Source organism: Camellia sinensis, chromosome 10 (assembly GCF_055761805.1).
Source record: "Camellia sinensis isolate YWXY chromosome 10, ASM5576180v1, whole genome shotgun sequence".
Classification (NCBI taxonomy): Eukaryota; Viridiplantae; Streptophyta; class Magnoliopsida; order Ericales; family Theaceae; genus Camellia; species Camellia sinensis.
Window position 1 is genome coordinate 17,966,766 of NC_138970.1, and position 11,010 is coordinate 17,977,775.

At 34.9% G+C, this 11,010-nt stretch overlaps 1 protein-coding gene across 2 annotated transcripts; it reads left to right on the forward strand.

Annotated features, from left to right (window-relative positions):
• Nucleotides 1-214: 214 nt before the first annotated feature.
• On the forward strand, nucleotides 215-10,641 carry LOC114306213 (disease resistance protein At4g27190). Of its 2 annotated transcripts, XM_082890923.1 has the most exons (5): nucleotides 215-3,377; nucleotides 5,405-6,040; nucleotides 8,512-9,189; nucleotides 9,935-10,057; nucleotides 10,222-10,641. In XM_082890923.1, exons 1-4 carry the CDS (start codon nucleotides 2,724-2,726, stop codon nucleotides 9,965-9,967), a joined length of 2,001 nt encoding a protein of 666 aa, XP_082747049.1. In that variant the 5' UTR covers nucleotides 215-2,723; the 3' UTR covers nucleotides 9,968-10,057; nucleotides 10,222-10,641. The 2 variants fall into 2 exon arrangements, with proteins under 2 accessions (XP_082747049.1, XP_082747048.1); XM_082890922.1 differs by lacking the exons at nucleotides 8,512-9,189; nucleotides 9,935-10,057; nucleotides 10,222-10,641 and having other exon boundaries at nucleotides 236-3,377; nucleotides 5,405-6,142.
• Nucleotides 10,642-11,010: the final 369 nt, after the last annotated feature.

Below are 11,010 nucleotides of genomic sequence, written 5' to 3' on the forward strand. Positions count from 1 at the left end.
TTTCCCCATACACCGTAATGATCATCATAAATTAAATTAAATTAACAAGGGGTCAATATAATTTTTCAAATGTAAGAAGTGAACTGTAATAAATATAAAAGGAGGTGAATTATAATAAATATAAACCTTAGGGTATCAGTCTAATTTACCCGAGAAAAAAACATCACAAACATGCAACTTTTTAACTTGTATATCTTTTGCAATTTTTTTTTTGGTTCCACTGTTGCTGTGATTCCTCTAAAGAAATAAATTTTATCAAACATCCACTTTCACATGAAATCATATTTTATTTTTTAAAACAAATTACAATTATGAATTTAAAGTTAAACCCAAAATAAACTGTGGTATCTGCTCTCCATCTGTGTTGTATGTGAAGTGAAGCTCACTCTCTTCTGTCAATCTCTCTCGCCTGATCGTTGTTGTTTTTCAAGTCACTGAAAGCTCAATAATCTCCATGAATTCTAGCTTTATGCATATGGTACGCTTCTTTTGATCTTCCTCTGTGTAGATCAAGCTTGAAAAGAAAGCTTAATTTACTTTCTGTTTGATAGATATCCAGTTCAATTTTTTGCTCTGTTTGTTGCTTTCTGTATTGTAATTTCATCTTTTATTGCTTCTTGATTTCTATCAATTAATCAAAAACCCAAACCCTAAAAGAGGAAAGGAAACGAAAAAAAAAATGTGTGAAATGGCTGTGGAAAATTCTTCTGTTTGGGGAAATTTTGATAGAGTAAAAAATTCCTTCCGTCCACCATTCGGATTTATGAAGTTCAAGTCACGAATTTCCACTCTGAAAGAGGTAATTGAGACACTAAAAAATGATGAGATCAACATCATTGGAATATGTGGAATGAGCGGCGTTGGAAAAACAACAATGGTGAAACAAGTTGCCGTGAAAGCCCAAAAAGAAAATCTATTCGATGAGATTGTTATGGTAGTGTTTGGGTCCTTGAGTACAAGCTTGAGTGACATTCAATGCCAAATAGCAGACCAATTGGGTTTGAAATTGGAGGGAGAGACTTTAATTCAAAGAGCAGCTTGTCTGCGTCGGAGACTAGCAAATGGTAAGAGAATCCTTCTTGCACTTGATGCGGTTTCAGAAGAGCCCGTCGATGAGGTTTTGGAAGAGCTTGTCTTTGATCAGGGGTTTGATCTTGAGGCCATAGGGATTCCGATTCGGGGCGAAAATAGGGGTTGCAAAGTTGTGCTGACATCAGAAGACGATGTTATTTGCAGTCAAATGGGAGCCCAAAAGAAAATCCAAGTAAAACCCTTGACAAAAGAAGAAGCATGGCATCTTTTTAAGGAGATGGCTGGTGATTCTGTTGATGCTCCTGACATCCGATCAATAGCTGAGCAAGTGGTAACTGAATGCCTAGGTTTACCACTTGCACTGAGAGCTATCGGAAGAGTGCTAAAAAATAAATCCAATTTTGTATGGACTCATGCACTCAAACGATTAAGAGATGATCAAGAACCAAGAATTCGATCTCTTTGTACACTGACAAGAGGAACGGCTGCATGGAAAGAAGAAACGGCTGCATGGACAGAAGAAACGGCTGCATGGAAAGAAGAAACTGCTCGTCCACATCTTCGTTTAAGTTATGATAGTTTAGACGAGGAAGCGAAGTCCTTGTTTTTGCTATGCTGTTTATATCCGGCGTGTCGTGATATTCATATTGAAGAATTGGTTAGATGTGGAATGGGGCTACGTATATTCAAAGATATCAATGGATTGGAAGAAGCAAGAAATCGAGTACGATTGTTGGTTGATTGGTTAAAAAGCTATTGTTTGTTATTAGATGGTGACAAGGATGAGAATGAGAGCATCAAAATGCATGATTTAGCGCGTGAGGTTGGCAGAACTGGTAATAATGCTTTTTGTATACTGCATGGATATAGTGCGTGGCCGACGTACATTACTTATGAAGGTTACACTTCCATTTCAATGATATCGGATAAAATTACAAAGCTACCAGAATCATTAAGATGCCCAAAACTCAGGACGTTACTGTTAGCATGCATGAATAATTCACTAAAAACACCAAACTGTTTTTTTGAGGGTATGAGAACATTGCAAGTTCTATATTTGGAGCTCTCCATTGCGTTGCTGCCGTCATCACTTCAGTTTCTGAGGAACCTGCATTCTTTGACTTTGAATCTTCCAAATTACGAGTTGGAAAACATAACTGCAATAGGAGAGCTATTGAATCTGGAAATCCTCAGCTTTTGTGCTCCCTCTGTCAAGGTGTTACCAGAAGAAATAGGAAGACTTGCTAATTTGACGTTGTTAGATCTAACAGGATGTCATCGTCTTGAAAGAATATCACCGGGTGTCATTTCTGGCCTAGTCCGATTACAAGAACTGTACATGATGGGCAGCTTTAGCAATTGGGAAGCTGACAAAGGAGAAAGCAAAGAAGGAAGAAGAAATGCAAGCTTGAGAGAGCTACAGTCCTTGTCCGATTTGAAAATATTAGAGATTTATATACCCGATGCAGCGTTATTGCCAAGAAACCCTCTCTTTGCAGATCTGACAAAATACAAGATACGGATAGGTGATAATGGCTGGTGGAGCGTGTTCCCATTCCAAAAGCATTTGTTATTGAAACTCGACAAGAGTATTGCTTTACATGGTGGGGTTAGTAAGCTATTGAAGTGTACTGAACTTCTAAGTTTAAGAGGGAAGGGCTCAAGGAATGTGGTGCATGAGTTAGTTCAAGATGGCATCCAGCACTTGGAAGTACTTATCAATTGAGTCTTGTGATATGCTTTTTTGTCTTGTTGATACAACGGATTTATCACTTGATTCCAGTGCTGCTATTTTCCCTATCTTGGAGTCATTAAAGCTTGATGATTTGCGTAGGTTAAAAGAGATATGCCACGGTCAACTTCCAGAAGGGTCCTTTGGGAAACTAAGAACATTGATATTACAACTCTTACCTTCTTTGATGCATTTCTTGGTGGAGGATCCAGCTCAAACTACTGTCTCCCTCCATAATCTGAGATCTGTTGAGTTAGATCGCTGTAATGGCTTGCGAAATCTCTTTTCATTGTCAATGGCACAAGGGCTTGTGCAACTTCAAGAACTTCGCATATCGCATTGTGAAATGATGAAAGAAGTTATTTGGGAAGGAAGAGGAGAAGATGGGCATGCAACCAACAAGATTGAATTCCCTCGTTTAGAATACATGGCACTTATACAACTAGAAGGCCTCACTGGTTTCAGCAGAGGAATTGACAAGATTGAGTTCCCTCAACTGAAGAAATTGCACATCAAATGTCTACCAAAGATCATGAGTTTCTTTCCCATTGAGAGTACACTACATTCAGATGAAAACTGCAATGCTACCTTGCAATCTATTTTCCCCCAACAGGTAATGTTTATATGTTTTTTATATATTTGTTTGTTCTAAAAAACAAGAAAGTAATCATTAAGTTCTTAGGAGAACAAATATCTACATCTATGATTTTTTTTGGATAAGTAAGTCATATTATAACCAAAAAAGAAAAATATACAATGAAGTTCAACACACAGCTTTTGATGGGAGCACAAAAATAAACAAAATAACTACTCCATCAAAAAACAAACTGAGCTTATAGAAAACAAGCACAACATTTCCAACAAAACAAGGATTCAGAATTTCCTTCTGGCATTCTTCAAGTCATGAAGTTTCGCTTTAAGTTTTCTTCTGTTATCCTCTTTTGAAGTCTCCCCATAACTAGGATCACTTGGAGATGGACTCCCTCTATTTCTCAACTCTTGACTTGAATCTCCATTTCCTAACTCGCCCATATCACCAAGGACATCAAAGGCATTAGATGTTGAGGGGATAGAAGACTGCGTCTCTCTCTCTTTGTTGATCAATGGCGTTGAACCTTGCCCACCATCTCTCCCCTTTTTCTTCACCACTTCCCATTTAGTCGGAATTTGTGTTTTAGTGTCCTTGACTCTCCACTCATGTTTGAAGGAGGGAGGGTTCAAAGACTTTGGCTTTTGAGGGCACAAATTAGTGGTATGGCCAAAAGTCTTACAACCATCACACTTTCTACATCTATGATGCATATATATCTCGTTTACTTGTCCCAAGATTTTGATTGATCTTATTCCACTTCCCAGTAGTACAATAATAAAGGTTTCTCGTGTCAAGTAGCAAGAGGAAGAAACTATGTTTATAGCCAAACTTAAGCAAAGTTAGTATTTCTATAGCTGTTGAACAATGTGAATTATAGAAAGTGTTTTTCAAAGACGAAAATGTTAAAAGATATGTTCTCTTTAGAATTTTAAAATTTTCAATATTATGGATGAAAAGTTTAATCATTATTACAAAATTATGTTAATAGCATCATAATTTAGAAGTATAAAATGTTTCAAAACTTCCAGTATATAAGATGTACTCAATTATTTTGAACTCTTGCATCAAATAATTTTAAAGTAAATTATGGGGTTTCCAGATTGAAGCCGATGTTAATCCTATTTTCAATGCCATCTTAGTGAGTAAAAGGGTTTTCATTACAAAGCAACTATCTTCTCGTGCAAGATTTTTGTTGAATGAGAAGCTGACGATTGGGGTTTGGAACAAGATTAAACCTTTAACCATGCAGATGTGTGTTCGCTGTCAGCCCCAATCAACCCGGTTTGACTTGACTAAGTTCTGTGTTTTGTTTTCTCTAGGTTGAAAATTTTCAGTTGAAGTAAATGGCGTAGTTAAAAATGCCTTGGCAGGGGCCAACATAATCTAGGAATTAAACTTACCAATTTATTAGTATTTTACACTAGTTTGGGTTACTAAAGATTTCCTGTTCATAAATTAAGAACCAGAAGAAAAACTGAAATTTATAAAAATAGTGATACCTTTTTTATGTTCTTCTTTTTCAATTTTTTGCTTTCAATCTGTTCTAAACATATATAATAGTTGTTGGGACAACTATAGCCTTTCTTTTCTTTTCTAAACATACCTTTTCCCTTGTCAATAAGAGTTTTGTACAATGCAACATAAGAAATAATAATGTCAAGTAGATGCAGTGATAAATAATTGCCCTATCCAATATTTAGATTGTTAACTGTATTAATCTTTAACAATTGGGTGCCATGTGGAATTGTAATGTTATGTTTGTGGAGACAACAATTATTACCTCTATGGAATGTTCTTGTGTAAAAATATAGTTTTGGGCCTTCCTGGATAATCTAGAAATTGTTGCAGCTGATTGTTAAGGGTCCACAGAATCCAAGGCCAGTGAATTTTATATTAAAATGACAACCTTTCTTCAAGGAAAGGTAATAAAAGAAGTTGAGTGCTAATAAGTCTAGAGTTACAAGTTCTGTTCTCCTTCTTGTGATTCTTTTTAACAATACAGAACACTTTTAACTATCTGCTTGTAAATACAATTATTTTTTTTGCAGGTTGCATTTCCCAGCTTGGAGAAATTGGAACTTGTTGGATTGCTAAATGCGAGTGACTTGTGGGCCAGTGAACTTTCAACCGAATCATTCTGTAAACTTAGATCCCTCAAGGTGGAAGACTGTCATGGATTAGTGAAAAATGTTGTTCCAGTCAATATAATAAAAATGTCACCCAGTCTGGAAAAAGTAAAAATATATAACTGTGATTTGGTGGAAGATGTATTCGGATTTGGAGGCCACCAAGAAATTCCTGTTGCAAACATAAGAAGGTTGATTGTTAGATGTTGTGGCAGCTTGAGAAATCTGTTCTCTCCTTCCATTGTTAGAGGTCTTGTGCATCTCCAAGAACTAACAATAGATGGTTGCTCAATGATGGAAGAAGTTATTTGGGAAGGAAGAGGAGAAGATGGGCATGTAACCAACAAGATTGAATTCCCCCGTTTAGAATACATTTCACTTACAGAACTAGAAGTCCTCACTGGTTTCAGCAGAGGAATTGACAAGATTGAGTTCCCTCAACTGAAGAAATTGCACATCAAATATCTACCAAAGGGCAAGAGTTTCTTTCCCAGTGAGAGTATACTACATTCAGATGAAAACCGCAATGCTACCTTGCTATCAATTTTCCCCCAACAGGTATATTCACATATATATATATATATTCAAAAACAAGAAACTAATCATTAAGTTCTTAGGAGAACAAATATCTACATCTATGATGCATCAGTCTCTTGGTTACTTGTCTCAAGATTTTGGTTGATCTTATTCAACATCCCAATAAGTTTCTTATGTCAAGTAGCAAGAGGAAAAAATGTCGTTTATAACCAAACTTCCCGTCTAGTGCTATGCAAAGTTAGTATTTCAGTGACAGTTGGACGATGTGAATTGCGACGCACAGGATAGTATCATAGAAAGTGGTTTTTAAAGATGAAAATGTTAAAACATATGTAGTAGAAGAATCTCTTTAGAATTTAAAATTTTCAATTTTATGAAAGAATAGTTACAAAATTGTTAATAGCATCATAATTCAGAGTAGTATAAATGTTTCGAAACTCCCAGTGTATAGATGTACTTAATCATATGAATCTTGGCATGATAAAATGATTTTAAATTAAATTATGGGATTTCCAGATTGAAGCTGAGTAGGGATGGCAATGAGGAACCTACCCTACGGGTACCCATGGAGACCTGACCCAAATATATGGATTTTTCCCTTTTTTCTTACCCATTGGGTAGGTTAAGTGGTGTTTTCTAAATATTCATAGGGTATGGGTCGGGGATGGGTACCCGCCCATTTCCCCCATACATAAACGTGTCTTCACATTGTATGTCATGTTCATGGATGGACTTATCAGCAACCAGAAGGACGTGGAGGTACTTCTTCAATCTGGGGTTTTTAGAGTCCGAGTCAATGACGTTAGTGGATTGGTCTCTCTTTAAAAGTCTCTCTACAAATGTGATTACCAATCCAGAGGACTTTCACTTTGCAAATCAACTTCAAAAAATGAATGCATATTGTGATACTGGCTCTTATAACACTTTCTTCAAACAGGTGGTGTGCAATAAAGTAGTACGCATAGAAATGGAAGAAAGAATGTAACATTGTAGGAGAGAGAGAGAGATGGTTGTAATTAATTAATTTATTTTTAATCTTCCACTTTCTTCCACATTTTTTTTTTCAATTACTAAAAACTTATTTGATTGTCTCAAAATTATATATTTGATTATTTTAAAGCAAACTTTTTAATTAATTAATTAATGTATATTTGATTTTGTTGTTGAGCCAAATAAAATAAAATAAAATAAGATTGAATGTATATTTAGCTTTGGTTGTGAACTTTTTTAAAAAAAAGGAAAAAAAAGAGGGTCAAGTTGGGTTGGGGAAAATCAAAACCCTTTAGGAGATGGGGAGGGTATTACCCATGGGGAATGAGGAATGGGGATGGGGAATTAATATCCACCCCATTAACCCCCATTGCCATCTCTAAAGCTGAGTGCTAATCTAATCATATTGCCATGCCATTTCAGATGTGGAGAAACTAAGTCAATTCTAAAAGTTTGACAAACAGGCCCTTATATGGGAGGGGAGGGGTTGGGGGTCTTCCTATTGCTGCCGTCCACCTTGGTGACCAAAAATGTTTCCATTACAAAGTGACTCTCTTCTAGTTCGAGTTTTTAGGTGAATGAGAAGGAGATGTGGTTGGGGACCAGAACAGGATTAAGCCTTTAAGATGAGTGTTTGTTGTCAGCCCCAACCAGCCCAGTTCTACTTGAATAACCCTGTTTTTGTTCTATACTGGTTGAAAATCTTCAGTTGAAAGGCATAGTTGAGAATGCCTAAATCTAGGAATTAAACATGCCACTAGTTTGGGTTATTAAAGATTTCCGGCTCATAAATTAAGAATAAGCAGAAAAACATAAATTTACAAAAATAGTGATATCTTTATTATGATTTTCTTTTTCAAATTTTTGTTTCCAATCCATTATAAAAGTATATAAAAATTGCTGGGACGACTATAGCTTTTTCCTTGTCAATAAGAAAGTCTTGTACATTGTACAACATAAGATACAATAATGTCAAGTGTTTGCAGTGATAAATCATTGCCGAATCCAATTTTAAATTGTTAAATGTGTTGATGTTTAACAATTGGAGGCCATGTTCTTGTGTAAAAATATAGCTCTGACAAGTGGTACCTTCCTCTCTTCTGATTAAATTAGACAGTGGGGTCTATCATTTTTATGTTGGTGTTTGGGAGATAACATGGAGCATAATCATTTGTGATTGGTTGGAGGGTACCACATGACATTGCCACTTGTACTCTGTTGGTATATAATTTTTTTTTTTTAGTTTTGGGCCTTCCAGGATAACCTAAAAATTGTTGCACCTTGTTGCTTAGGGTCCTCACAATCCAAGGCCAAAAAATTTTCTATTAAAATGACAATCTTCATAACCTCATGCAACCTTACTTGATGGAAAGGCAATTGTAGAAGTTGAGTGCTAATTATAAGACAAGAGTTACAAGTTCTGTTTTTCTTTTTCTGTTTGTTTTTAACATTACATAATACTTTCAACGGTATTCTTGTCAATACAGTCATTTTGTTTGCAGGTTGTATTTCCTCGCTTGGAAGAATTAGAACTTGTTGATTTGCCAAATGCAAGTGACTTATGGTGCAGTGAACTTTCGACAGGATCATTCTGTAAACTAAGATCTCTCATGGTGAAAGACTGTCACAGATTGGTAAGAAATGTTGTTCCTGCTCATATATTGAAAGTGCCACCGAATCTAGAAAAAGTGGAAATATATAACTGTGATTCGGTGGAAGAGGTATTCAGATTAGGAGGCCACCAAGGAAATCCCCTTGAAAACATAAGAACCCTAATTGTTAGATGTTGTGGCAGCTTGAGAAATATGTTCTCTCCTTCCGTTGCTGGATGTTTTGTGCATCTTCAAGAACTTATAATACATGATTGCTCAGCAATGGAAGCAGTGGTTGCAAATGAGGATGAGGAACAAATGGGTGGAGATAGGATTTACATTACTCTGTTTGCTCAATTGAAGCATTTGGAACTCAGAGATCTACCTTCACTCGGGAAGTTTTGCCATGCTATTCATGACTGGGAAATGCCATCTTTACATCACTTGGAAGCCGTTAATTGCCCTGAAATGCAGACTTTCTCTCCTGGATTCGTGCATGCCCCAAATCTATATCATGTAGAAGTGGAAGCAAAATGGATCCGGATAAAAAGAGATCTCAATAAGACCATTCAACACTTTTTTGAGAAGGTATGTCCGTTCCCGCCGTTGATAAATACTTCATTTTCTCTTCCATTAAGCATATTTTTATGTAATCTTAATTAGAAAAACTTGAGCCATATTTTGCTGAATTTGATGATTGGCACTCGCAACATCATGACCCTTTTCCCCAATAGACCAACAATTTTATGAATGGAACAAAATAAAAGAATATTTTCATGGTGAATTTTCCACTACTACCAACATGTGTAGAGGGCCAAACCACACACACTGAAGTTTTTGGAGATTGATCTCCAGACAACTCTTGTTATTCCATCAATTTTGAAACTTATTACGATTTTTAATGCAATAAAATTCATGGCTTCCATAAACGGAGATTCCGTATCAAGTTATATTTTGGTGCAATTTGAAAAAATCTCATGGTAAAACTGCCATGTTCATATTTTCTAAAGCCAAATCCTTGAGAAAGTTGTCATCATTGAATAGACTACTTAACAAATGGAGCGTTAATTAAACCTGCCAAAAAAACAGGAAAGGAAAAAAAGAAATTGTTGAAACACTGCTAAAAAAATATACTCTTTACTTTTTTCCTCAACTGTTGAAAATATAAATGTTTGTTAACTTAAATCACTTTTATAAAATAGTAAAGTTGTAGACCATGATAGCTGATCTATTATTTTCATGTATGTTTATATTTCTTCCATTACTTACATTTTCACATATTTGTTTATCAATCAAAAGCTTATCTATGAGCATTCCTCTATTTGCATGACAGCAAGAAGAAGAAGAAGAAGAAGATTTTTTTTGAGGATTCAAACACAATCTATATATCTAGCCTACAATTTCAACTGGACTTCTTGCTTCAGAAAGAAGTAGAGGAAGAAAGAGAAGATGAACGGTAAGAAGATAAGAATCAATAAGAATGAGGACAATAAAGAAGAAAAGCAAGTAGTAGATTTCAATTGTATTATCTGCTTTCTAGTTTCCTAAAAATTTTCTATCAATAGCTTTTATGCAAACACTTTTTTTCTTTTCTGTTTTTTTTTTTTTTTTTTGTTTCAGAAAGAGTAGAGAAAGAAGAGAAACAACAAAGAAGATAAGAAAGAGAAGAGGAAAAGAAGGTAACAATGAGGACAACAATGATGATGGTGATCCACAACACCGATGATGTGAATGATTACAATAAAGATGACAATTGATGACACTGAAAGTCTGATGACCGAAGTGGCATTAACATTTGATGGTGTGGTTGTGAAACTCTAATTATTTTGGGAGAGATTGTATATATAAAATTTCCCCTTTCTAGTTTATTTCCTAGCAAGAGCAGAACAGGTGCGTCCCTAAGCCTTTCTTTTAGTAACTTTTTGATTTTTTTAACTAAAATATGAGATGAGAAAAATAATGTTTGTGATGATTTTATTTTTATTTTTTACAAAAAAAAAAGGTGCAAAAAATAGAAAAAAATAAATTTTTGATTTTTTATATAGTTTTTTGATTTTTTAACTTTTGACCTTTTAGCTATTATAGGATGTTTAGCCTTAGTACAAGAGATTAAATGCATGTGGTTGTTGATGCATGCTTTAAAGTGTCAAATGTGTTTGCTTTTCAGTGTTTAGATTGTGGTGCTCATGCACTTGAATGATGTTTATTGTTTTGTAGTTTAGGGTAAAGTGATGATGGTTTTATTTGTACATTTTTATAGTTATTTAGAAGTAAAGTAATATTTTTTAATAGTTTAAGATGGTCAAGTTGTCTATTTTTTACTAATTTAAGGAGTTAAAGTAATATTTTTCAATAATTTAAGAGATTTTCGTGTAAATAAATTTTTTTTAATTTTGTAAAAAAATTCTA

Coding starts and splice junctions, on each gene's coding strand:
- LOC114306213 (XM_082890922.1), top strand. CDS start 680: ATGTGTGAAATGGCTGTGGAAAATTCTTCTGTTTGGGGAAATTTTGAT.